The sequence below is a fragment of the Ichthyophthirius multifiliis genome (genome assembly GCF_000220395.1).
Source record: "Ichthyophthirius multifiliis unplaced genomic scaffold scaff_1120509250716, whole genome shotgun sequence".
In the NCBI taxonomy this organism is placed as follows: domain Eukaryota; phylum Ciliophora; class Oligohymenophorea; order Hymenostomatida; genus Ichthyophthirius; species Ichthyophthirius multifiliis.
In genome coordinates, this window is record NW_004086499.1 from 89,534 (window position 1) to 116,061 (window position 26,528).

Genomic DNA, 26,528 nt, shown 5'->3' on the forward strand with positions numbered 1-26,528 from the left:
TTATATATTATATATTAAGAAATTTTATTATAAGAATCTATATTTTTAAGAGATAATATATTTAAAAATAAGCTTTATTTTATATAATTAGATTTTTAAAATATATAAATTTAAAAAAATAAAGTCTTGTTATTATATATTTCTAAAAAAAATAACTGAAATAGAATATTTACAAAGTTAATATATAAGTCTATAAAAATTTTAAAATGTATAATAAAAATTACATAATTTAAATATATTTTAAAAATATATAAGAAAATTGCTAAACCATAATAATATATTACATCATTATTAATATATATATGAAAAAAAAAAATATTAATAAAATTAGAATTAAATATAACATATTTATTTTATTTAAAATAGAAATAGTGATAAAGTTTAAATTTAATAAAATTTTTAAAATTATATAGTTACTTTTACTAAATTTTATTGATTTTTAAAATTTGTTAAAGAAATCATTATGTTTTTTAATAGAAATAAACATAAATAATTTTTAACTTTTTTTTTAAATAAAAAGCAATAAATAAATTTTTATTATTATTCATAAATTAAAATTAGATGAAATAAATTATTCTCATTAAATAAAACAAAAAAAAGATGTAAAATTTAAATTAAAAATATACTAGATAAATATAAATAATAATATCATATTTAAATAAATATAAAATTATTTTATATTAAATTGATTATTTATAAATATAAAAAAATTATTAATCGGTTTCAAATATTATCCTGATTATTATTATGATCATTTTCACTTACCTATTCATCATTATTTTAGTAATATTATTAATAATATTATTAATATTATTCCCATTACTATTAACCAAATTTATAATAACTCTAAGGATACAAAAGTAAATATTATTACTAACTAGCATTACCTTAAGTAGGTAAATACTAATAGCCCATATCTTATTTCTAAGGAGGTGCAATAATTTGATAAAAATGCTAATTTTTGCAATTATTACATTTACACAATTCCGTACAAACAGCTCCCATTTAAAAGCATTCACAATATTTTTTTTAACAATCACTTTTTTTGCAATTACATCCCTTATTATGTATTTTCACACCACTAAAATTATCATATTATTCATCCATTTACTTTTCAAATTTTTGTTAGAAAATTATAATAAAAAAAATAAAAAAATTAATAAATATATTACTAAGTTAATTTTCGGTTCAAAGCCACTACAATTTCTATCAGTAATTATTTTCATAGCTTTTATTCTATATTATTCATATTTTGGTATATTATAACAATTTTAACAATTACATCCATCACAATAGTTTTTAGCTTAAAAACACTCACAATATAACTTTAAACATTTAGTTTTTTTACAATTACAGCAATCTTTTTTTATTCTTATTCCAATTATTATTATTACTATTATTCAGAATTACTTTTCATTTATATACTTTTTTCTGATTTTAAATGACTGTTTTTCCCTTTTATTCATCTTCTTCTTTTTCTTATTAATCTTTGTTTATTTTTTTACTTTTTTTAGTTGATAAACGAGGTGTATTTTCAATATTTTTTATTTCGGAGGTATTTATGGGTATTTTAGCTTATATTATGTTACTTTTTTTACATGAAGGTGTATAAAATTAATCTAATTTTTAGTTTTCTTAAAAGCTTTGCTTCATTTAATATTATTTTTAGAAATGGGTATAATTTTTATCCTTAATTTCACATAAAAATGTACAATTAGAATAATCAAATTTTTTCATTATTTATTCATAATATGGACTATCTTTAAAATCTTCAAATTCTTTACTTAAATAAAAAAATGTATTTATATTTTTTCTTATTGTAAGGGAAAAAAAATAAAAAAAAATACTTATCATTAAATTCTATGATAAATTTAGGTTATTAAATTATTATTTTTTTATTTTTATCTTCTGTTTATATCTATTTCGATATTATATTAGCTGCATAATCTATTAAATTATTTGATTTTGTAAAATTTTGTTTATTTGCACTTCTATACATTTTAGGAACTGCAAATTCTCTATTTTTTTATTAAGGATTGTAAAAATTTGGTGAGTTTTCGAGAATATTTTCTTTGTTCTTGCTTTAAAAAATAAAATTATTATTATTATTATTTGGAGTGGCTTAAATTTATAATGGAAAAGGAGAATTTTAAAAAATAAAATTCTTATTATTGCTGTTTGGAGTAAAAATATAAGGATTATAAGGCATTTTAAATTAATAAGAAGGAGATTCTAATATTTAACTTTTATTTGAATTTCTTAAAATATTTTCCTTAAGCATATCATGTTCAATTTGCTATTAGTTTTATTTTGTTATCGATAAATTATTATAATCTATTTGAATATTCATTTATTTTTATATATATGTCTTTTTTATTATAACCTTATATTTATTTCATAATTAAGGGAGATTCTATTATATTTTGCTTGTCCATTTTTATTATTATTAATCGAGAAGATTTATTAAAAAATTTTTATGATTATTTATAAGGGATTTAAAACAGTAAAATAATTATAAATTTTTTTTTAAAAAAAAGTGTTTTTTTCTTATTATATTTAATATTTTTATTCGAAATATTTATAAATACATATATGAAAAATAGAAATAAATATATTAATTTAATTAAATAAAAATATATAAATATATTTATATATATATATATATATATATATATATATATATTTATTATTATCTGTTTTTTTTGTTACAAATATTTTTATATTTAAATATAATTTTTTTATTTAGAAATATTAAAATTATTCATTTTTTTAAATTAAATAATGACTATCTTTATTTAAATAAAAAATTATTTATATAATTTTTATTTTTTTATTTTAATTATATTTTTTACAATTTTTTTAAGAATAGTCTTAAAAAAAATTATATTTTTTATTTTATAATTTTTATTTAACTATTTTTTTTTTTTATTTAAAAACATATTAAAATGTAGTGAAATTTAAAAATTAAATATATATAAAATATATATCGCATGATTTTTATATTTAAATATTAAAATATTTGTTTTTATATTTTAAAATAAGAATATTTATTTTTTAATTGTCATTAAAACATAATTTTTTTTTTATGAAATGTTTAATAATATCTTAAAAACTTTAATATTTTATATTTTTTTTATTTTTATTTTAAAAAAATAATTTTAAATAATCACTTATATTATATTTTTTTCTTTTTTTTATTATATTTTTTTTAATTTTTTTTTATAAATCAAATTATATAAATATATAAAATAATAAATTAAAATGATTAATTAAATATCAAATAGTTTTAATAAATTTATTAAACATTTATAAGAAGTTTAAAACTTTTTATATATATATTTTATAATATTTTTTATTTATATTATTATGTTATTTTATTTTATAAATATTTTTTCATAAATAGTATTCCTCATTATATTATTTTATTTAATTGTTTCAAAATTTATACTTAATTTATATATTATTTTTCTCAATATTAAAGAAGTTAAATTTAATTTGTATTAATCTTTTTTAAAATAATAAAAAAATAAAATTATATATTTTATAATGTAAGAATTTTGTGAATTTTGTTATATATTTAAAAAAAATACAGAAAAAAATATAATCCCTATAGAAGATAGAAATCGACCTGAATTTATAAACTTATTTGCTTTATAAGATATTGATGATGCGACATGTTAAAAGCATATTTTAATTTGTCCAATAAAGCATATAGAAACTATAAATAATTTAAAAAATGAAGACATAATATTAGTTGAACAAATTCATAAAGCAGCATAAATACTATTATAAAAAACACACCCTAACAAAGTATATAAAATAAATTTTAAGAATATTTTTTTAATTTATATAAAATCTTATTTATTATTCATATATATTTTAATTTTAGGAATATAGATTCGGATATCATTAACCACCTTAAATTTCAATTTATCATTTACATTATCATGCCTTTGTTTTACCTTTTAGAAATTAATTTTATGATATAATTAAATATGGCAGTAAATTATTAATAAAAAAGGATGAAATAATAAATAAAATAAAAAAGAATTAAATAAATTAAATTTAAAAATATTAATGAAATAAAATCGTATGTAATTAAAAAAAAATTATCTATTTTAAAAATGAATAATGAAAAATGCTTAATAAAAAAAATACATTAAATAGTAAATATAAATTATAATATAAATTTATATTTTTTATTTTTATTATTATTAAAAGAAATTTTATTATTATTATTATTATTATTATTATTATTATTATATTATTATTATTATTTTTATAGTGTTTTTTTATTATTTTAATCAAATATATTTTTATTTAACATTTTTTATTATATCATTATAAAAAATTTTATTGAAATATTCTTTTGTTTTTATATATTTTAGTTTTTTTTCTATAAAATTTTTATTTATTTTATTTTTTAAAACTTTTATTATTTAATACTTTTTTTTTTATTTACTTTAAAAAAAAATATTAAATAATTTAAATCTCAAAATTAAATTATTACAATATTTATATAAATATTTTATAAAATTATTACATTTTAATTTTTAATTATCATGTTTTTAATATTTTTAAATATTTTCTTTTCTTTTTAATGTATATTTTATATCTAAAAGTTCCCTTATAATGTTTATTTAATATATTTTATCTTATAATATTCACTTACTGTTTTTTTAAAATTTAATAAAATTTTTTTTTTTTAATTTTAATTTAAATAAATATTATAATTTTTAATTTAAATAGCAAACAAACTAAAAATAAAAATATATAAGCAAACAGACATATTTTAAATATAAAATGGATTTCGAAAAACTATAACATATATTACCTAAAGATCCCTTAAAATGGGATATTTAAGACGTTTTAAAATGGTTAGAATTTATCGGTCTATAAAAATACTTTAATAGTTTTTGTAAATAAATTATTAAAAAAAGAATTTTAAACTAACATAAAAAAAAAAAAAAAATAGAAAATAATTCAGTAGACGGTTCATATTTATTATCTTTAAATAAACAAGAACTAAAATAAGAATTATAAATAAACAATTCTATTCATTTAAAAAAGTTATTAAATTGGTTATAATATGGACTAAAATAATATTCATTTTATTTAGAAAAAATAATAAAAGAAAATGATTAAATAAGTTTTATAAATATAATAAATTAAAAAGAGAAAAAACAACTAAAACAAAGTATAGAAATTAATAAATCATAATAAATATAAAACTTGGACAATACAAGAATATCAAATAATCGAGAATCATTTATAAATCAAGAATAACAAAACAACTTTATCGGAACACATAATAATATTAATGAAACAATGAATTTTTCAGGACGTTTTTAAAACTAAGATTTTTAAAAAATGGAAATAGAATAAATAAATATAGATAATAAATAAAATTTATATAAAAAAGAAATAATCCTCATTATAGAGCCCGTCGAAAAAATATAAGCTAACTTTTTTTGTATTAAAGAAGAAGGAGGAAAAATAGGAAGACACTCCACAAATTAAATATTGATTTTGGAAGAATCTATATCTCGATTTCATGCTGAAATTGTTTTTATAGATTAGTAGTTCTATATTAAAGACGTAGGGTCAACTACAGGTTCTTTTATTAAAATTAAAGACAAAGTTAACCTTAAAGTTGGGATGATTATCGAATTGGGATCTAATTAATTTGAAATAATTAAAGCTAAAGATGGGCTATTATAACTTCTTATTATTGAAGGGATTAATGTTTCTTAATATCCTTATGAAGTATTTTTATTTTTATTTTATTGTTTTAAATAAATATAAATGAAAGTTTAAATTTTTAAATTAAGATGATTATTTGTCTATTGGAAGAAAAAATACAAATAAAATTAATTTTATAGAAGACCATCATTTATCAAATATACATGCTAAAATATTTTATATTAATAAATAATTTATTTTAGAGGATAATGGATCAACAAATGGGTAAAACAAAATTAAAATAAATATTTACTTATATATAAATATAAGATCTTGGTTAAGATTAAGTAAAGAATAATAATAAAGCTCTGAATATTTACTTGAAAATGGGACTACATTTAAAATAGGGACTACTAGTTCATATAATTGTAAAATCGATGGAAAAGACATATAAAATGAGGTATTAGATAATAATTAATGCATTATTTGTTTTAGTAATGAAAGAGATGTAGTATTTTAACCTTGTAGACATAATAGTGTTTGTATTAAATGTTCTAAAAATTTAAAAGAATGTCCTATATGTAGAACTAAAATTTTTGATATTGTTAAAATTTATAAATCATGAGAAATTTATACTTATATACTTATATATTTAATATTTGTTTGTTTGTTTTTTTTCGTTTGAAAAAATAAAATAAATAACATATATATATATATATATATATATCGTTATATATTAAAATAAAAATTTTAAAATACATTTTTATACATCTATTTTAAATTTTTTTTTTTTTTTTTTAATAATTTATCAATTTATTTATTCATCACTAATAATTTTTATAACTTTTTTAATTTACCATATAGTTTTCAAATTTAAAATCCACAATCCTGAACTTAAAATAATCAAAACAAAATAAATATTAATATTCAGAAATTCATTTTAATAAATAAATAAACAAATGAACAAAAAAGATAAAAAAGGTAAAAATTTAACCAAAAAAAAAGCATATTTAATCACCTAAATATTACAATAAATTGATCCTAAAAGCAATACTATAAAAATATTAAATAAAATAGAACCCTAAATAATAGTTTCATATCCAAATTAAACATAAAAAATTTAAAAAATACATAAAGCAATCATTATTAATATTAAAATAAGAGAATTAATTAATTTTTTTCTTACATTTTAATGAATATGATCTGAGCATTAAATAGAATAGGCTGAAGATAATTCTTCTAAGGAAAATTTCATACAATTAATTTACTATATCTTTTTTATAGAATAATTCAAACTAAAATCACCATCTAAAAGGTTCGAATTTCGCTATAGAGAAATGTCCTTATAGGTAATAATACTAGCTTTCCTAACTCTATCAATTAAATGTTAAGTATATTGTTCTTTCATTTTTAATTTACTTTTATTTATCAAAGTAATATGCTCCATGCAATACAATTCTAAACATTATTCAATTGTAAGAACTTCTATTGTTTCTTAATCATAATCTATTTATATAGATTCTTCATTTTCAGATTTATCTAATTATTTTTATTATTATAAGTTTAATTATTTATTTTATTAGCTTTTTATTTCTTATTCTTTATTATCTAATACATCTTTTTAAGCCTCTTAACTCATTTATATTATTTAAGTAAGTGATTATAAACGTTTTTTTAAATAAGTTTTATTTTAAAATTAATCATTATTAATAATATTATTGTGGATATTATAATTATTATTATTATTATTATTATTATTATTATTATTATTATTATTATTATTATTATATTATTTTATTTATATTATTGATATTATTATTGTTATTTTCCTTATCTTTTATTATATCTTAACTATGTTTTATTTTTTTATTATTAAATACTTTGTCTACCATGTCTTTTAAATTGTTGTTATATTTGCAATTTTTATTTAAATTTTACTATGTGGTATTACTTGTAGTTATTATCGCTTCTGTCATCTATGTTAAATTTTGTCCATTATTGTTTGTATTATTATTATTATTTAATTTATTATTTTATATACTATTTTATTTATTTTAAATATATATTTATTCATTTTCCTATATATTTGTATTTATATATTTATTATTTTATATTTCTTTATCATGTTCTTCTAACAAATTTTCTATATTTAATTTATTAGTATCGTTTAATTCACTTTAATTTTGTTTTTTTTTTTCATCTTCGTTAATCTTTTCGTTTATTTTATTATCTTATGGCGTTACTTATTAATATATTTCTTCGTCTATATGTATTGTATAGCCAGTTTATCTTTATTAATTTATTTTTTACATATGTATTTTTATTTTATTTTATATTATGTTATTTTATTTTTTAAAACAAATTTTATATATTTTATTTTTAATTCTAATTATTGACTTATTTTCTATATTTTTTTATCAAGAAATAATTTAAATCATTTTTATAGTTTTAAGAAGTTTTTCTAAAATAAAAAATTAAAAAAAACAAATATATAATATAAACTTCATTTATAATCTCTCCTCCTTTTTTAATTTTTTAAATTTATATATATTTAATAATTTTTTAAATAATTTAAAAACTTTAAATTTAAAATAAAGTATAAAAATTTTTAATATTGTATAATTTAATAAGTAATATAAATAAGCTATAATATCCTAAATTTAATTTTTAAAAATAAAATATTTATGATTTTAATAATTTTATTAGGGGGGGGGGGGAGGGAGGTTTCAATTATTTTTAATTTCAATGAATAGATATAAATATAAAAAAAAAATATAAAATTAATTTAATTATGAAATGTTTTTGATTTAATTTTTAAAAACATTATAATATAATATAATATTAACACAATTAATTTATAAATAAAAATAAAAATTGTACCTATATTGTATTTTAAAATAAAAAAACAAAATAATAATTTATAAAAAAAAAATATGAATAATTATTAATACACATCAAACCTCGACTTATGCCTTCCATAATACAAATCAACCTCCCAAAACTCCCTACTATGGCGTTTATTCCATAGTGTTAATTTTACAATTGGCGGACTAACATTTTTAATCGGATCTTTAATGTATTTTCCCAAAATCGACTCCTCATTATACAACTAAGGATTTAAAGTCGGCGCCTGGCTATTTACAATTGGTTCATTTTCCTTTTTACTAGCTGACATATGTGAATGGCTACATTTTAGAAACATATTTAACGACACAAACGACTTAAACAACCGAAATATAGATAATTCAGTATATGGAAAGTTTAAGAGGGCAGAAGTTAGCTTAAATTTTCTACTTTCCTGCTTAGGTAGTCTTTTATATTTAATTGGTTCGATTTTTTTTATTCCAGAAACTAATCTTTTATATGCTGGAGAATGGACTTTCATAATTGGTTCTTTGATAATTTTTTTAAGTTAATTATGGAAAATCTTAAATATTTTAAATATAAATGAAAAGTTAAATAATGATGATATTTTAGGCTTTTTTGTGGATTTATTTAGCGGTTTAGGCGGTTTAAGCTATTTTTTTGGTACTATATTTTATATGTATATTGATTAAGGGTAAAATATATTAGTAATGGCTTGTATATTATTTACTTTTGGAGGTATATTTTATAGTTCGGCAGCATTTTCAATTATTTATAGGTATTTTTTATTGAAAAAGAAAATTTATTGAAAAATTATGTTTATATATGTATATTTTTTTTTAAATATATATAAATTTATAAAGAATTAAAAAATTTAAAGATATAAAAAAAAAATATATTTATATATATGAAAACAATTACAAAATTAATAAAAAATCGAATAAATTATTTCTCAACAAATAGTTAATAATTACAAGTTTAACCATTAAGAATAATTTAAGATGAAAATTCATTTTTAAAAACAAATACTTTTAAGCTATAAGTCCATTAAAAAAAGAACAGAAACTTTTTGAAAAAACCTTCCAATAATTTCAAAAGGAATTCAACATTTTTTACGAAAAAGCCTCTAAAAGAATAGATTCCCGTTCATCCGAGCTTCCTGAAATATATGATGACTATAAATACTATACCTAATTTGCCTAAATGGGTAAAACGAATGATTATTTAATCGTATATAGATAAAATTTATCCACAAACGAAGTAGAATAAGTACTTGATATTAAATAAATAGTCCCAAAAGAATACCAGTAAACAGCAAAATTAACAAAAATGTCATTTTCAGATTGCCATAAATACGTAGCTTTTGGTGTAGATTTAAAAGGAGATGAAAGATAAACTTTTTATATAAAAAATACAAATACTAATACTTATTTAAAAGAGAAATTTACACAAATATATAACATGAAATTTTCTTAATGTGGTGATTTTCTAATTTACATAAAATAAGATGATAGATTATGGTCAAATTCGATATATAAGTAAAAAAACAAAACAAAAACATATATAATAAATATATACTTTTTAAAAATAAATAGACATAAAATAGGTGATGATATAAAAAATGATAAATTAATATATTAAGAATAAAACGAATAATTTTATATAGATTTAATATAAACTAAAGATAAAAAATATTTCTCAATACTCTGTACATCTAAAGACTCTACTGAAATACATGTTTTAGACCGTAAAACGTTTAAGAAAAAAATACTTATTTCAAGAAATGATAAAGCTAAAGCTTTCTGTAATCATGCTAACGGAAAGTTCTATATATTGATAAATATAGACCCTAAAACTAAACAGAAATATTACGATTTTAAAGTTCTTACATAAGCCTATAATTAACAAAATTTCGAAGATTTTTATATACCTTAAGAGGGTGAAATTATTAAAGAAATGGACATTTTTGAACATACTTTAGCCTTATATTGTTCTAGATAAGGTACTGAATATGTCCGAATTATCGATTAGGACACAAAAAACACACACATAGTCGAATTAGGTGATTAATATAAAGCTGGAACAATAATATAGCCTGGTTTAAACGAAAATTTAGCTGTAGAAACCTTCCGTTTCCATGTAGACACCCCTTTTTCCTACAATCAAGTATTCGATTATAACATAAAGAAAAAAAAAGCATTTTTGCTTTCCGACTTTGACATGAAAGGCCCTAAATTTAACAAGGACAAATTCCTTATAGAACAAATATTCGCGCCTTCCTAAGACGGACAAAAAATCCCCATAACAATAATAAGGGAAAAAAACTTCTATAAAAATCGCAAAAACAAACTTCTTTTACATGGATATGGACATTATGGGATTTCATTAGAAATAGGTAATCATATCTATATACATATATATATATGTAATATTTTTAGGTTTTAGTATAAATTATTTAAGCGCATTAGAAGGAGGATGGACTTTAGGCTTTGCTCATGTAAGAGGAGGTGGTGAAAACGGATGTAAATGGCATGAGAATGCTATTTTAGATAAAAAACCAGTTTCTTTTTTTGATTTTATTTCTTGTGCGGAATTCCTTGTGGCAGAAGGTTATACACATCCTTCTTTATTATGTGCTTATGGAAGTAGTGCAGGTGGTTTATTAGTAGGAACTGTAATAAATATGAGGTTAATTATTTGATTTTATTTTTATTTTATAATTATAAAAGACCAGAACTTTTTAAAGCTTGTGTTTTAAATTTTCCTTTTTTAGATGTTTTATCATCTCTTATTGATGATAAATTACCTTTAACATAATCAGATTATAGTGAATTTGGAAATCCTTTATTTAATGACTATTATTATAATTTGATTTCTAGTTATTGTCCATATTAAAACATAAGGTTTGATACTGAATATCCAGCTGTTTTTATTACTTGTGGATCTTCAGATCATAGGGCTCCCCTTTGGAATGTTCTTAAATATGTAAATAGATTTAGAGAAAGAAGTAAATCACCTTAAAAAGTTAATGAATTTTGTGATAAAAATATTCTGGTTAATATTTTAGATTCAGGACATAATGGAGAAAGTGGAGCAATTTAAGGAATAAAAGAAAAATCTATTTATTTGGCCTTTTTAGAATATGTAGTTATGAATTAAAATAAAGATATTTCTGTTTAAATTAAATGATAAATATTTTTTTTTTCTAATATTACTTTTATTTTTTATTTGCTTTTTTTTTAATTTTTGGTTTTGTTTAAATAAATTATTATAAAATATTTCTAACTTTATTTTTTATAAAAGGATATATTATTATATAAATAAATTTTTTATTATATGTCTTTCTAAATTTTTTATAAATAACTTTAATTTAATTTTTTTTTTTTTGCCATTTAAATATAATTAATTAATTTTTTTTTTTTTTTTCGAAAAATATTAAATTATCTGAAAAATAAATCAAACTAAAATAATAAAATATATATTTACAATAATAAAATAATAAAAAAGAAAAATAAAAATGTCAAATTCGCCAAACAATTAAAAAAATAAATAATCATTAGATAATACAATAAATTCAATGAATTCAGGTAAAAAAAACTTAAATATATATTTATATATTTTTTTTTTTCATAAACTAAAAAAAAAGATGAATTAAACGAAAAAATATAAAACTTAATAAACTAAAATTTTAACAATAATTAGTAAATAAGCACTAAATAGATGTAAATATATATATAAAAAATAAAAATATATATTTTATATAAACAGGTAAAGTACTACAAGTGAAACTAATAACAATAATTAAAAAGAATTAAAAACAACAGAAAAAAAGAAACTATAAACAGAAAATAATAATTATAAAAAACAATTAGGAATAAATAATTGTTTTAATTTTTTTAACGAAAATAAATAAAACTAACAAAAAAATACTAATTCTTTCTTTTCTGAATTAGATTTATCTTCTTAAGTAAATACAAATAATAAAAGCTTTAATGTTTTAAATTCTTCTAGTTTGAAAGTTACTCCTTAAAATATACCTAAAATATATTTATAGGAAAACTTATAATAATAAGAAAACAATAAATTTTTAAATATATCATAAATAAAAAACAATTATAATTCTAATAATAATAATAAACCAAGTTTTATATCAAATAAAAATAAAGAATCATTCAAAGAAATTAACCAGTTTAAATATATAGGTTAAAAATTAGAAGAATCAATAAAAAATATATCTATTAAATAATTAATGGTAAATATAAACGTATAAACATAAATAATTAAAAAAAAAAAAAGGCAATAAAATTAATAATAAAACCACTTCCAGTATTATTATAAATCTCTTAAAGTTTAATATATTTACTCTACAATAAATTAAAATCTCCGGAAAAAACTCCAGAATAGAATATTCAATGGCCATAACTTTAAACATATTTTGTTTAACCAAGAGACTTACTAACTGAAATTCAAAAAATAAAAACTTACATAGAATAAAACGAATTAATAGAACTAAATATAGAATATTGCGAAAATATATTTTCCAAAATCTAAGAGCCAAAAATCCTAAACAACCCAATATTATAAGAATAAATGGAAAAATTACATATTTTTATTGATTTAGCATTAAAGTATTATCGTTTATATAATAATAAAAAGTAAAATTATTCCTCAATATAAAATCTAAATGAAAATTCTTTCTAAGAAACACATAATAAAAGCATATCAATATCCAAATATTTAACTTTAGAATAAAGCAAAAAAAAAGAGGTTTAAATAATAAACTAAATGACATCAAGTTAGAATAAAAACTCATTATAATAATAAAGCGAAATCAAATATAAAAAAAGAAGTTCATCAGACTTAAAATAATTAAGTAGCCAATCTTTCCTAAAAAAGTCTTCCTTAAAAAAATAAACTTAAAGTTTTATTATTAAATCTAGTTTTGGTCATTAATAATCTCCTGTGAGTAGATATTCAACTTAATTATCAGATAATTAATCTAGTATAAAAATTAAAAAAGAACAAATAAATACAAATGATAATAATAATTTAAAAAGTTCTCATAGTGCAAATGATGTTAATAATAAGTCTAGTCTATCAATAAGATAAGGGAATAATAATTCTAGCCTATCAATAAGATAAGGGAATAATAATTCTAGTCTATCAATAAGATAAGGGAAAAATCAAAATAGCAGCAAAGATTTAAAAGAAAGAAATTATTTAGCCTAGTATAAAAAATAATCAAGATTGGATAAAATATTAAATTTGAAAGTTAAAAAACCATAAAGCTAGTCTTTAATTAAATAAATGATTTAATAAAGAAACTATTCTTTTAATAAATTTGAAAGTAAGAATTCTGTTATGGATGAATAAAAATTAATACTTTAATAATAAATTAAAGATGAAAAAAAACTAATTGTTGATTTGAATAAAAATAATAATAAATTATATAATTATTTAAATATGAAAAATAGAGAATAATAAAAACAATACTAATGTTAAAATTAATTAAAAGAAATTTACATTAATATATAAGAAGTATATATAAAAATATTTATTTTTTTAAGTGCATATATATATATATAGCGCAATAATATAAGAGATTTCTCAGAATAAAGAAAAAGAAAAGACTTTTTGTTAAAACATGAAACTAATATAGAAAATATAGAAACTTTAAAAAAGGTAAAATAAGAATAAAAAGCTAGAGAAAAATTTTTATAATAAGAAAGAAATTAAGAATATGTAAATATTTATTTATATTAAAAAAAATATTATGTATTTTATAGGAATTATAGAAATAATATAATAATTATTTAAAAGAAAAAGAATAATATAATAAAAGGAATATTTATAATCAAAAAAATAAAATTTGTTAGATGAAAAACAATTAAAAGAAAAACAATAAAAAAGAATAAATCAGTTTAGTATTTTTTATTAAAATAATTATTTTTATTTATATTATTATAGAGTTAAGATATATATGACGAATAAATTTATAAGCTTAATTAATAATTATAAGAATGTAATCTTTAAAAAAACAAATATAATAAAGTATTTAAAATAACATAAGTATTATATAAAATTAAAACTATAAAATAAATTGATAAAATAAAAATTACTTATTTAAAAAAATTATATTGTTTTTTGTATAATTAAAATTATTATTATTATTATTATTATTATTATTATTATTATTATTATTATTATTATTGTTATTATTATTATTATTTTTATGTTTATTATTTTTATTTTTTTTATTTATATTATAATTTTTATTTTTATTATTATATTTATTAATATATTTATTAATATATATATTAATGCAAACAATAAATACTTATTAATCTCAATAATTTAATCAAAATAATTTTTTTCACTTGAATATTCTTTTATTAAATTCTATTAACTTGTTTCTATTTTATTTTAAAAGTTATAAAATTATCCTAAAACATAATTTAAACTCACTTTTATAATTATTTTATATATCTATAAATTTTTTATAAATTATAAATATACTTTCTTTAATATTAAATTAAGATATCTAAATGATATAATTTTATTAATCTTAATTTTAATGAGATCTAAATAATAAAATTAATTGGCTATTTATCATAATAAATAATTAAAATTTTTAAATATGTAATTAAATATTCTGATTTTATCTAATAATCAGCTTTTTAATCATTTATTCATTATATAAAGATAATTCTAAATCAAAAGAATAAAAAAAGCAATATATTAAAAAATAAATTATATAAATTATTTTGTATTTTTGTTAATTTAAAATATAAATTAAAAAAAATATATTTATAATTAATATATCTGTCTTTTATATTAATAATTATATATACATATATACATATATATTTATATAAATACTATATAATATTCTTAAATTAATGTATTTTTTATATTAATTTATAGTAATTTAAAACTATTTATATAAATATAACAATAATAATTTTTTTCCTTTTATTTATTAATTCATTTTTCTTTAAAATTTATTAAAACCAAAATATAATTCATAATTTTCTAAGTTTAATATTTCTTTTCGATATTATTTATTTTTAAATAATTTATATTACTTTTTTCCTGTATTATAAAAAATTTTAATTTATATTTAATTCTTTTTAATTTAAGTATATATTCATTTATAATATTAATTTAAAATATTAGAAAATTATTTTTAATTATGTTTTTTTATTAAAAAATTATCTATATTTTATATTTTTATTTATATCAGATATATATTTAATTTTTTTGCTTTTCTATAATTATTAATAATCAATAGATATTTTTTTTTTAATCTTTTGAATAAAAAAATGATTTTGATAATTATTATTCTTATTCATTATGTTAATAAAATTTATTGAAAACTATTTTTTTCTCTATAAATAAGCTATTTTATTATATAATCATACACATAATTCAAGCTTTAGATTAAATCTATAATATAAATCTATATTATATGAAATATTTTAATTTTATATATATAGAATTTTTTTAAATATCTTATATCTTTCAAATATAATCAATAATATAATAATATTTATCTAATACATAAAAATATTTATTATCATAATTATAAGAGTATCATATATTATTTATTTAGATACTACATTTTTTTATTTTTAATATGATTTGTTATTGATATATAATTTTAATTAATTCTTATTTTTACAAATATTATTTAAGAAATAATACATATCATAAGTGGATATTTTAAAAATAAATATGAAATATTTTTTATAATATTTATTCTTTAAAATAATTTGTTTGAAATTTATAATTTCTATAAAATTTTAAATTTTAAATTTTAAGATTTTTTTTTTTTTAATTTATTTAAGAAAAAGCATTTAATTTATAGAATATAAAAATATATTCTTTTATTATTAGTTATATTTTAATAATAAATTACTAATATATTATTTTATATATATAGGTTTTACTTAAGAAATTGGTTTGGGGTCAAAATTTTTATTAGATAAACTAGAGTATATATATAAAATTTGAAAAGCTTTTTAAAAATAAATCATTTTTTTTTTTAATTATATGAAATTATTTTTGAATTTTATTTTATTGAATTAAATATAATTTATTATCATTAAGATATTTATTTACAAGTAGTTACTAAATCATAAACATTACATTACTATAATATATATATATAATAATAATAATAATAAAAACAAATAACACGAAGGATTATATTAAACTTATTTGTAAAAGAATGTTTATTTTTATATCTTTAAAAATATTGTAAACAATTTAAAATAGCTCTATTGAAAAATTAAAAGAAAAACTGTAAATTTAATATAAAAAATTAAAATAAATCAAGTAAGTAAAATAAAAAAGAAATATAATAAGAAAATAATTATATATTAAATATAAATAATTTTAAAAATAATAGACAAAAATATGTAATAAATAAAAACAGATAGTCGAAACATTCCATTAAATCCATTTTAATTTTAAGAAACACGTAATAAAGATTTAGTAATAATAATACTATCAGATATCCACATGGAATACAAGAAATTAGAAAAGTTAAAAGGCTGGCATAAAGAATATAACAACGATATAATAGACTATGTATTTGTATTAGGAGATTTCGATAATTTAATATCTGATAAATCAAATATAAATATGGAAGAATGCTATTAATCAGAAGCTCGAATTGCAAATGTTTTAAATTTCCTAGAATTTTTCTCATGTACATTATTAGTTTTACCCGGAAATCATGATCCTTATAATATGTTTAAATTTAAACAACCTTCAGAAAATACACGAATAACTTAGCATTCATATAATATACATAAATCTGTTTTCGAAATAAATACATCATTAAGTGTTATAGGTTATTTAAAATATATATATATATATAAAAAATACATATTTAGGTTTTGGTGGAAGTATCCCAGGTTACTAACATATTTAAGGTGAATAAAAGCTAGTATGGGAAGGATTTCCTTTTTTAAATGAAGAAGAAATCAAAAATGAAAGTGAACAATTTTTCGATGATCAATTTAAATAAGAAAAATAGTTCATTTTACTAACCCATGTAGGTCCTTCATGTTCATAAACTACAATTGTCAAAACAGAATAGTAAGAAGATAATATTTATGCCGGTTGTGAATTTTTTAATGATGTGATTAAAAAATATAACAAGAAAATTGTTACAAATCTTCATGGACATGTACATGATAGTATAGGCAAATTATCTGTTATGGATGTTCAAATTATCAATCCAGGCTCTTTAAAGTACGGTTAATTTGCAAAAATTTGCTTACATTAAGACAATTCAACTTTAAAGTGGGTAGTAAGAAGTACTTAATTTATTAATTTAAATGCTTATTGATAAAATAAAAAAGAAGTTAATTTAATATTTTTTTTATTTATTACTTTAATATTTTTTTAATTATTTTTAAAACTATGTTTATAAATATAACTTATTAATAAATATAAAGTTTAATTGATTATTTTTTTATTATATATATAAGTATGATTTTATATAAATATATATATTTATATATATATTTATTTATAAATATTAAAATAATATTATACAATTTATAAATAATTTATATTATTAAATTTTTTATTATATCTATAAGATTTACTTACTTTAATCAAAATAAAATAAAAAAAAAAATTAAATACTTCATAAATTAAAAAAAAAATACATATTATATTTACTATATAATCATAAAAAAATGAATAATGTAAACTTAATATAAGGATAACAAAAATACATTTTCGAAGATTAAAATGATTTAATAAAAGAAAATAAAGATGAATATTAATGTATCTAAGTTACAAGTATAGTTTGTGGATCTTGTATGGCATGGACAAGGATATTATTTCCTTGCATTTGTTGTTTATTTTGCGGTTTTTTTTTTTTTTTAAAAAAAAAACAAATATTTATTATCTTATAATCATAGATAATCCTTTTATCTAAGTAAAATAAGGGACAAAATGTATAGTAGAACGTTTTGGTAAACCAGTCAAAATATTAGATGCTGGACTACATTAAATAAATCCTAATGTAGATACAATAAAAGTAAAAAGCTTAAAAACATAAGTAATTGATTTACCAAGTTAAAAAATTATTACTAAAGATAATATTAATGTTACAATAGGTATATAAAATTTATATTATATACATATTATATATGTATATATATAGATTGTTGCCTTTATTATAGAATAATTTCAATTCCAAGGGCTACATATAAAATAGATAATTTACCTCATGCTTTAATGAGTATATTTTATTAAAAAAACATATAAAATAAAGTTATTTTTTTTTTAAAAAAAAAGATTAAAGTATTGCTGCCATTAGATCTGTACTTGGAGAAATGAACTTATAAGATTTATTAGATAAAAAAGATGAAATTGGAGATAATTTAGAAGAATTAGTTAATGCTTAATCCCAAAATTGGTTTTTTTTTTTTTTTTTTTTTTAATAAAACAATAAAAATAATTTTTTAAATATAATAAAGGGGAACTTATGTTGAATAAATATTCGTTAAAGATATTTAACTAAATAAATAAACATAAGACGATATGGCAGCTATAGCAAAACAAAAAAGAATTGGAGAAAGTAAACTTATTAGTAATAAAGCAGATGTAGAAACTGCAAGATTATTAAGAGAAACTGCTGATATATTGGACTCAAAAGCTGCTATGTAAATTAGATATTTAGAAGTAATTCAAAATATTACTAAATTTGCGCCAGAATAAGTTATTTTTCTTCCTTTAGATTCTCAGTTTAAACAAGGAAATGATTAATAGTTATAATAAAAATAATAATAAAAATGAGAAAAAAAAGAAAAAAAAAGGAAATTATTTCTTTTTTAAAAAAATATATATATTTATTTTATAAAAATCAAAATACTATGTTTTTTTTTTTATTTGTTAAAAAAATTTTTAAAAAAAAATGATACAATTTAAAATTTAATTGAAAAAGTAAAACTTATAACATGTATATAAAAACAAAACAAAATAACAGAAAACCTATAAAATTAAAATAATCATTTAAAATAAAAAGATAATCAATTAAAACAAAAGCTTACATAAATTTTTGCTTAAAATTAATTAATTTAACCCCGCCTTTAGACTAAAACGAAGGTCAGGCAAGCACTAAGTCGAAAACAGTATAAAATAAATAGAAAAAATATAAGAAATAAATGCTGATTTGATAAAAAATAACAATTAGTTAAACTAAGATTTACTTTAGTATTAATAAAAATACGAAAAAACAAAAACTGATTTATAAAAAAGTAAATAATAAAGTGAAAGACATGAAATTATATATATATATATATATATATATATATATATATATATATATATATATATATATATATATATATTTCTCAATTATTCCAGAAAATAATAATTAGAAAATATTTAAAATGTTATTTTTATTTTAAATTTAATAATTTTATAATTTTTTTTTTAAAAAATAATAAAAAAAAATAAAAAAAGCAATTTTTTTACTTTAACTCATTTTATGATAAGATTATTCTATATTTTACTATTTTTATTATCATTAACATAAGGTATATAATATATGAAAGTAAATAATACCAATTTATAAAAAATAAAGATATCTTTAATTAAAAAATAATCAGATTATAAAAAAATGATAAGCAAATTTATTAAATACCTATTGATTAATTTAAAAGTAAAATAAAATAAAAAACATTTAGTTTTTCTAATAACTACTATAATAAAAAAATATTAAAAAAAAAAAAAAGAAAATTAAGGAATTATGGGTTGGGTGAAATTAAAAATGATAATAAACGAAAAATAAAGTTTATAAATTTTAAGACAATCATTATTTTAAATAACTTATTAAAATAAGTACATAATTTAAATTATTTTTTTAAATTTAATGAAAAAAAATAAATTAAAAGAAATCTTTTAAAACTAATGCTTATATTTGAATAGGCAAATAGTATATTAAAAACAAGTAATAAATTTGTACTAAGAGATATGACAAATTAAAATTAAATATCATGTTCATCATTAGATATATAAGAAAATCAATGGTTTTTCTTTTATACAGCTTAAGGGAAAAATAATATATAAAGCTAATAATTTTAAATGGTTTTATATTTATATTCCAACAATAAAACATTTAAATAAAATAATTTTACTTAATTAATAAATCAAGACAAAAATCTAGAATTATATATAGGCAATGATGTTATGGGTTTAAATTATTAAGCCTGGGCTGGTATTTATGAGAAAATATATTTAATATATGATATAAATTTGGATTATACTGAGTTATTATTAGAATCTATGCTATATGGAGATTTAATAAATTTTTCATATTTTTTTGCTTTTAATGATAGACAAGGAAACTTTTTCAAAGAAAATATAAAGAATGAACTATATGAAGTTAATTATAATAATAATCAACCTCAATTTAAAGATGATGGAATGGGTGTATATTTTAGTTCTTAAAATTAAAGTTTATTTGTACCTTTTATTGAATTAGATGATATAATATTTATTACTTTCTGGATCTATGTAATTTTTTTTTAATATAAAAAAATAATAAAAAATAAGAATGAAAATATAGAATTAGATAATTAAAAAATATTAACGTTTAAAGAAATAGATTCAAATAACATTTTTTCATTAAATTTAAAAAAAAACATCTTATAATTGAAAGGCTTTAAAGATTTCTCAATAGACATAGCACAATTAGAATAAAATAAATGGAATTTTATCATCTTTTCTATTTTATAAAACGAATACAATGATTTTTTAATTGTAAAATCTTATACGAAAATTAATAATATGAAAGACATTGTTTAAAAACAAATAACTTTATAAGTTGAGAAAAACCTTTTTTATATAAATACTTCTAGTTTATATTATTTGTATATAGGGACTCCTTATTTTGACCAAAATTAAACTCCTTCTTCTTTTTTGGGGAAAATAAAAGACTTGGGAATCGGAATAGGAGGAATAATTATAAACTAAGAATTCAATTAAGAATTTAATAATTTATGTATACTTTAATTAGGAATATCCTAAAATCCTAATAATTAATAATAATCAGCAAAATGTTTATTATGTTCGTCTAAATCCATACAAAAAGAAAAAATTAGCGAAAGCTTTTCATGTAATACTACAAGAAATTGTCCTGAAGGATATTTTTTAGATAAGACTTTTTCTTCTTGCGAAAAATGCGATAGTAAATGTTCAGCTTGTTTTGGAGGTTAATCCTCTTAATGTTAAAAATGTAAACCTGATTTTTTTAAAGACTCTTCTAACTGTGTAGAATAATGTGTTTAGGGAACTTTCAATAATCTAGAAAAAATGATATGTTAAAGTAACCTAATAATATTATAATAATAACGAAAAAAATTAAAACTATATAAAAAAAGGTTGTACTTAAAATTGTCTCGAATGTACTTTTGTTAATTAATGCATTTTATGTAAAGATAATTTTTATTTGATTGACAATTAATGCAAAAGTACATTTTTTATATTAAAAAATAATAAAAAAGCTTTATTATTTATTTATTTATATAGGCTGTAATAGTAAATGCTTAGTTTGTAAAGGGCCATCTAGTTCTGAATGTAGTAAATGCAATCGTGAATATTATCTTTTAAATAACACTTGCGTTTCGAATTGTGGTATTGGTTATTACAAAAATGATCAAATTAATGAATGTTAAAGTATATTTTTTTTACAAAAAAATCGAAATATAAATAATAATATTAATAGATTGTAATCCAAATTTAAACTGTTAGTAATGTTCAGATGGATAAAGTTGTAGTTCTTGTGGAATAGGCTTTTTTTTGAATTTTCCAAAATGCCAATAATGTCATCCTAATTGTGTATCTTGCTTTGCTTAAGAATATTATTAATGCTTTACATGTAATACAGCTCTATAAAAATACAAAGAAGATGCAGCTTGTGTTGATGTATGCAGCAAAGGAAAATATAGAGCTCAATAAGATGAACTTTTATATTGTGAAGGTTATTAGTTAATATAAAATTAAAAAAATATATAAAATAGATTGCTAACCTCCTTGCAAATAATGTTTAAGTAAAGAAATCTGTACAGATTGCTAAGAAGGGTATTATTATGATTCAACATAAGAAGAAACAAAAAGATGTTAATTATGTGATAGTGGTAGCAAATAAATAAAAGGATGCGTTAATTGTTTTTTTTAATAAACAAATAACAAATTAATATGTCGATAATGTATAAATGGATTACTTTAACCAGACTAAACATAATGTTTAGAAACATGTCCGTAAAAATATTTCTAAGATATCGATTAAAAAAAATGCATATGTAAATATACAAATAAATATATAAAATATATAAAATATATAAAATATATAAATATATAAAATATATAAAATATATAAATATATATATTATCAATATTTTTATATATACTTATAATAATATATATTTATACAAGAATGTCATGAAAATTGTATATAATGTATTTAAGCATAGAACTTTAATTGTATAGAATGTATTAGTGGTTATTATTAAGAGTAAAATACTAATTCTTGTCTTAAATGTCCCAAAAATTGTTAAAAATGTATTATATTATCAAGCAAATTACATTGCATAAAATGTTTTCCAGGTTATATATTTTAAATAGAAATATAAATTTCTTTTGATTTTTCCTTATCTAATTTAGTAAGGTGTGTTAATGAATGTTCATTCGGATATTTTAGTTTATCTAAATCTTTAACATAGGAATTAACTATACTATTTTTATAAAAAGTTAACTAAAATTTATACTTAGGCTTCTTAAATAGTGATTGGTGTTAGAAATGTTCTTCCATAAATATAAATTGCGAAGATTGTGAAAAATAAAATCCGTAAAATTGTCTAGTTTGTAAAAATAAATATTATTTGAAAATCGTAACCGTTTTCTTATAAAATTAAGACGGAGAAATTCAAAATTAAGATGGATATATTTAAAATTAAGATGGAGAAATACAAAAAACTTATAAATATGGAGATTGTTTTCCTTGTTCTTAAGCAAATTGTGATGTATGCATAAAAAAAAAACCTTCCTTAGATGATTTAGATGATCCTCCTTAATGCCTTTCTTGTATAAGAGATAAAAATGATGTTTGTTAAAACTTTTTAATTAATGGTGTTTGTATATCTCAATCTAATTGTATATTAAATACTAATTATTATATCGAAAAAAAAAAGTGTATCTGTGCTAAATGTGATGATTTATGCTCTTCTTGTATAGGAGGATTAGAGAATTAATGCCTTGGGTGTAGTTCTTTAAAAAATTTTTTAGTTAAATCTGAAAATTTAAATTACGGATATTGTTAACGTAAATAATATTTATTTTTATTAAAAAAAAAAAAAAAGAATGTCCTTCTATCTGTAGTGAATGTATAAGTTAAAATTTTTGTTTAAGTTGTATTAAGGATTATTATTTGAATTATTTTGATGTACAAATAAAATATATATATTTATTGATTCATATTAATAAATAAATAAAAAAAAAAGTCTAATACCTAATTATGCATAGATAAATGTCCTAATAATTTCTACGAAGATAACGACTAAAACAAATGTACAAAATGTCCAGATCCATTTTGCCAAAATTGTTTTAAGAAATCGCTATAAATAATAACCTGTCTCCAATGTAAACCAGGTTTTTATATAAACAAAGAATCAGGCACATGCCAACGTAAATTCAAAAAAACAAATAAAAAAAATGTAAAAATACAATAATAAAGAATGCCACCCTTAATGTGAAACATGTTTATAATCCGGAAATGACATAGAGCCCTTCTGTTAAAAATGCAAACAACCAACATAACAAGACTGGCCTCCAATAGTAGTAGACGGCACCAAATGTAAAGAAAAATGTCCTAAGAAAAAATACATGGACCTCGAAACATTAATATGTGTAGATTGTCATCCATCATGCAATTAATGTACATCTTAAAGCCAAACACAATGCTAAGAATGTAATAATATAGGATTTTATTTAGAAATATCTACATGTAAATCTTGTGATTAAAGCTGTCTTTCGTGTATTGGGCCTGGTTAATATAATTGTGATTAATGTAAAAAAGACTACTTTAAATTAGGTTTATCTACTTGTGTATAGTCATGCCCAAAAGGCTATTTCCACGACGAAATTTTATATATTTGCCGAAAATGCAATATTGAATGTGAAGAATGTTCTTCATTAAATACTTGTATTTCCTGTAATACAAAAGGAGGTTATTATCAGGGAAATAACAACTAATGCTTAAGATGTTCTTTTTAATGTTCTTAATGTACTTAATAAGGACCTAACAACTGCCTGTAATGTTCTCAAGGCTTTTTTTTGGAAGCTAAATCCTGCAGACGAGACTGCTCTCAGGGATTAAGAAAAGTGAATCTAAAATGTTTAAAATGTCCTCTATTTTGTTCTTTTTGTAATGAAAATAATACCGAATAATGCCTTAGATGTATCAAAGATTACATTTTAGATCAAACTGATTTCCAATGTAAAAAATCTTGTTAAAAAGGTTTTGCTAAGTTTTTAAATTTCGAAAATGTTTTAGAAGAAGAATCCCCTTTTGTTTGCCAAAAATGTCATTTTGCATGTTCTGAGTGTTTTTCATAAGGAAATTACTCATGTACAGCATGCACGGAAGGCTATGTTTATTATCCAGATATTAATTTTTGTGGACTAGTTTGTGAGTTTGGGTATATACCCAATACTTAAAAAAAAGGAGAATGCCAAGTTTGTTTAAAAAATTGTATTTCCTGTAAAAAAAGTTTATTTTAATTCGAAATCGATTGTTTTTCACAATGTCCTTTAGGAACTTAACTAATTTAAGGAACAAATATATGCTAAGTAAATTAAAAAAATCCAATTAAAATATATATATATATATATATATATTTATATATAGGCTATACTAGAACCATCAATAGAATTAATAAGTGACATAGAAAATTTACAAATAGGAAATAACTTAATGTTATAAATGAGAGTAATATCATAAATAGAAATAATCGATTTTTCCTGGACTCTACTCTCTCCCCCTGATTAATCTGAATAATTATTCCTAAACTCTTTCCAATCTCCACATTTACTCATAATACCTACCCAAAATCTCATTCTTTCACAAAAATATATCCTAAAATACAATATATAAAACCAAAAAGGTTCAAAATAAACCACAATTTCTTTCCTAACAAATAACCTGATAAAAATTGGATAAATAGAAATACTCCCAAACATCCCTTTAATATCTGGTTAGACATCCATAATATTAAACTTAAAAGACTGGAATTCAAACTTTTAAATAAGTTACGATATAATCGCTTATATATATAGAAAAATACCGATAAAAATAAACCAAAATCAACAAACTTAATAATATCTTATTAAAAAATCGAAAATTCGTCCCATAGCATTTAATTTTACCAAAAACATAATTGAATTCAAATATTATCCAATAATAAAATAAACTGAAACTCTCATAATAAACATCCGAGCCTACACCCAATCTAAATCAATTGAAATTCAAAAAGAAATCGAAATAAAATCCAACCCAGATTATATACAAATGTTCAAAGACCAATATATACAAAAAACCGACCCAAAAAACACTAAATTCGGAAAAAACAGTATTTTCCAAAGAGCATTCTACGGTGCAAACCTCCCTTCAAACTTAGATGATATAGATATGCAATTTTTTATTATAAAACAGCTTTATTAAGAAGAAATATACGCCCAAAGCGAGCAAATGCATTAAGCAAACTATCTTTTCCAAATCCAATAAACCTTCTTTATTCAAAAAAGTTTAGTATAGCTTGAAGACGAATATCTATGTAAAAATTCTGGTAAAAAAACTTTCCTACAGCACACTTTTCCTTCTTTTGATAATAAATTTTACGAAAAAAAAATACCTACATGTATTTGTGGAAACGAATATACTGGTTCCTTATGTTTTT

The 26,528-nt window shown here is 17.9% G+C and overlaps 4 protein-coding genes across 4 annotated transcripts, besides 37 other annotated features; 3 read left to right on the forward strand and 1 right to left on the reverse strand. All coding sequences in view use genetic code 6, as the record gives it.

Moving 5' to 3' along the window:
* The first annotated feature begins 784 nt into the window (after window positions 1-784).
* Window positions 785-815: a microsatellite.
* A 956-nt stretch (window positions 816-1,771) lies between these two features.
* On the reverse strand, window positions 1,772-2,350 carry IMG5_091070 (hypothetical protein; the record flags this gene model as incomplete). Its single annotated transcript, XM_004035696.1, has 2 exons — window positions 1,772-1,778; window positions 1,848-2,350. The coding sequence occupies 2 exons, from the start codon at window positions 2,348-2,350 to the stop codon at window positions 1,772-1,774; spliced, it is 510 nt and encodes a 169-aa protein (XP_004035744.1).
* A 126-nt stretch (window positions 2,351-2,476) lies between these two features.
* On the forward strand, window positions 2,477-6,054 carry IMG5_091080 (hypothetical protein; the record flags this gene model as incomplete). The annotated part of the gene is made up of 4 exons (XM_004035697.1): window positions 2,477-2,503; window positions 3,890-4,001; window positions 5,423-5,766; window positions 6,013-6,054. The coding sequence occupies 4 exons, from the start codon at window positions 2,477-2,479 to the stop codon at window positions 6,052-6,054; spliced, it is 525 nt and encodes a 174-aa protein (XP_004035745.1).
* Window positions 2,606-2,680: a microsatellite.
* Window positions 2,634-2,683: a microsatellite.
* Window positions 2,994-3,055: a microsatellite.
* Window positions 3,174-3,224: a microsatellite.
* Window positions 3,176-3,220: a microsatellite.
* Window positions 3,325-3,394: a microsatellite.
* Window positions 4,227-4,283: a microsatellite.
* Window positions 4,400-4,450: a microsatellite.
* Window positions 4,415-4,457: a microsatellite.
* A 1,323-nt stretch (window positions 6,055-7,377) lies between the features above and the next one.
* Window positions 7,378-7,502: a microsatellite.
* Window positions 7,408-7,508: a microsatellite.
* Window positions 7,509-7,706: 198 nt separating this feature from the next.
* Window positions 7,707-7,778: a microsatellite.
* Window positions 7,742-7,796: a microsatellite.
* A 204-nt stretch (window positions 7,797-8,000) lies between these two features.
* Window positions 8,001-8,034: a microsatellite.
* Window positions 8,035-8,579: 545 nt separating this feature from the next.
* Window positions 8,580-8,625: a microsatellite.
* A 1,429-nt stretch (window positions 8,626-10,054) lies between these two features.
* IMG5_091090 (oligopeptidase b, putative) lies at window positions 10,055-11,736 on the forward strand (the record flags this gene model as incomplete). The annotated part of the gene is made up of 4 exons (XM_004035698.1): window positions 10,055-10,085; window positions 10,214-10,942; window positions 10,986-11,235; window positions 11,277-11,736. 4 exons carry the CDS (start codon window positions 10,055-10,057, stop codon window positions 11,734-11,736), a joined length of 1,470 nt encoding a protein of 489 aa, XP_004035746.1.
* A 132-nt stretch (window positions 11,737-11,868) lies between these two features.
* Window positions 11,869-11,914: a microsatellite.
* Window positions 11,915-13,626: 1,712 nt separating this feature from the next.
* Window positions 13,627-13,727: a microsatellite.
* A 698-nt stretch (window positions 13,728-14,425) lies between these two features.
* Window positions 14,426-14,455: a microsatellite.
* Window positions 14,456-14,704: 249 nt separating this feature from the next.
* Window positions 14,705-14,835: a microsatellite.
* Window positions 14,705-14,855: a microsatellite.
* Window positions 14,825-14,869: a microsatellite.
* Window positions 14,870-15,014: 145 nt separating this feature from the next.
* Window positions 15,015-15,059: a microsatellite.
* Window positions 15,060-15,068: 9 nt separating this feature from the next.
* Window positions 15,069-15,143: a microsatellite.
* Window positions 15,144-16,344: 1,201 nt separating this feature from the next.
* Window positions 16,345-16,373: a microsatellite.
* Window positions 16,374-17,070: 697 nt separating this feature from the next.
* On the forward strand, window positions 17,071-25,515 carry IMG5_091100 (spfh domain band 7 family protein; the record flags this gene model as incomplete). The annotated part of the gene is made up of 15 exons (XM_004035699.1): window positions 17,071-17,404; window positions 17,448-17,873; window positions 18,489-18,686; window positions 18,734-18,811; window positions 18,868-18,988; window positions 19,050-19,254; window positions 19,598-19,703; window positions 22,105-22,251; window positions 22,301-22,555; window positions 22,596-22,877; window positions 23,011-23,895; window positions 23,934-24,016; window positions 24,075-24,258; window positions 24,308-24,541; window positions 25,481-25,515. 15 exons carry the CDS (start codon window positions 17,071-17,073, stop codon window positions 25,513-25,515), a joined length of 3,573 nt encoding a protein of 1,190 aa, XP_004035747.1.
* Window positions 17,926-17,970: a microsatellite.
* Window positions 18,058-18,098: a microsatellite.
* Window positions 18,063-18,093: a microsatellite.
* Window positions 18,087-18,133: a microsatellite.
* Window positions 19,577-19,616: a microsatellite.
* Window positions 19,858-19,922: a microsatellite.
* Window positions 22,890-22,963: a microsatellite.
* Window positions 22,892-22,961: a microsatellite.
* Window positions 22,892-22,963: a microsatellite.
* Window positions 23,482-23,548: a microsatellite.
* Window positions 23,708-23,745: a microsatellite.
* Window positions 25,447-25,479: a microsatellite.
* Window positions 25,516-26,528: the final 1,013 nt, after the last annotated feature.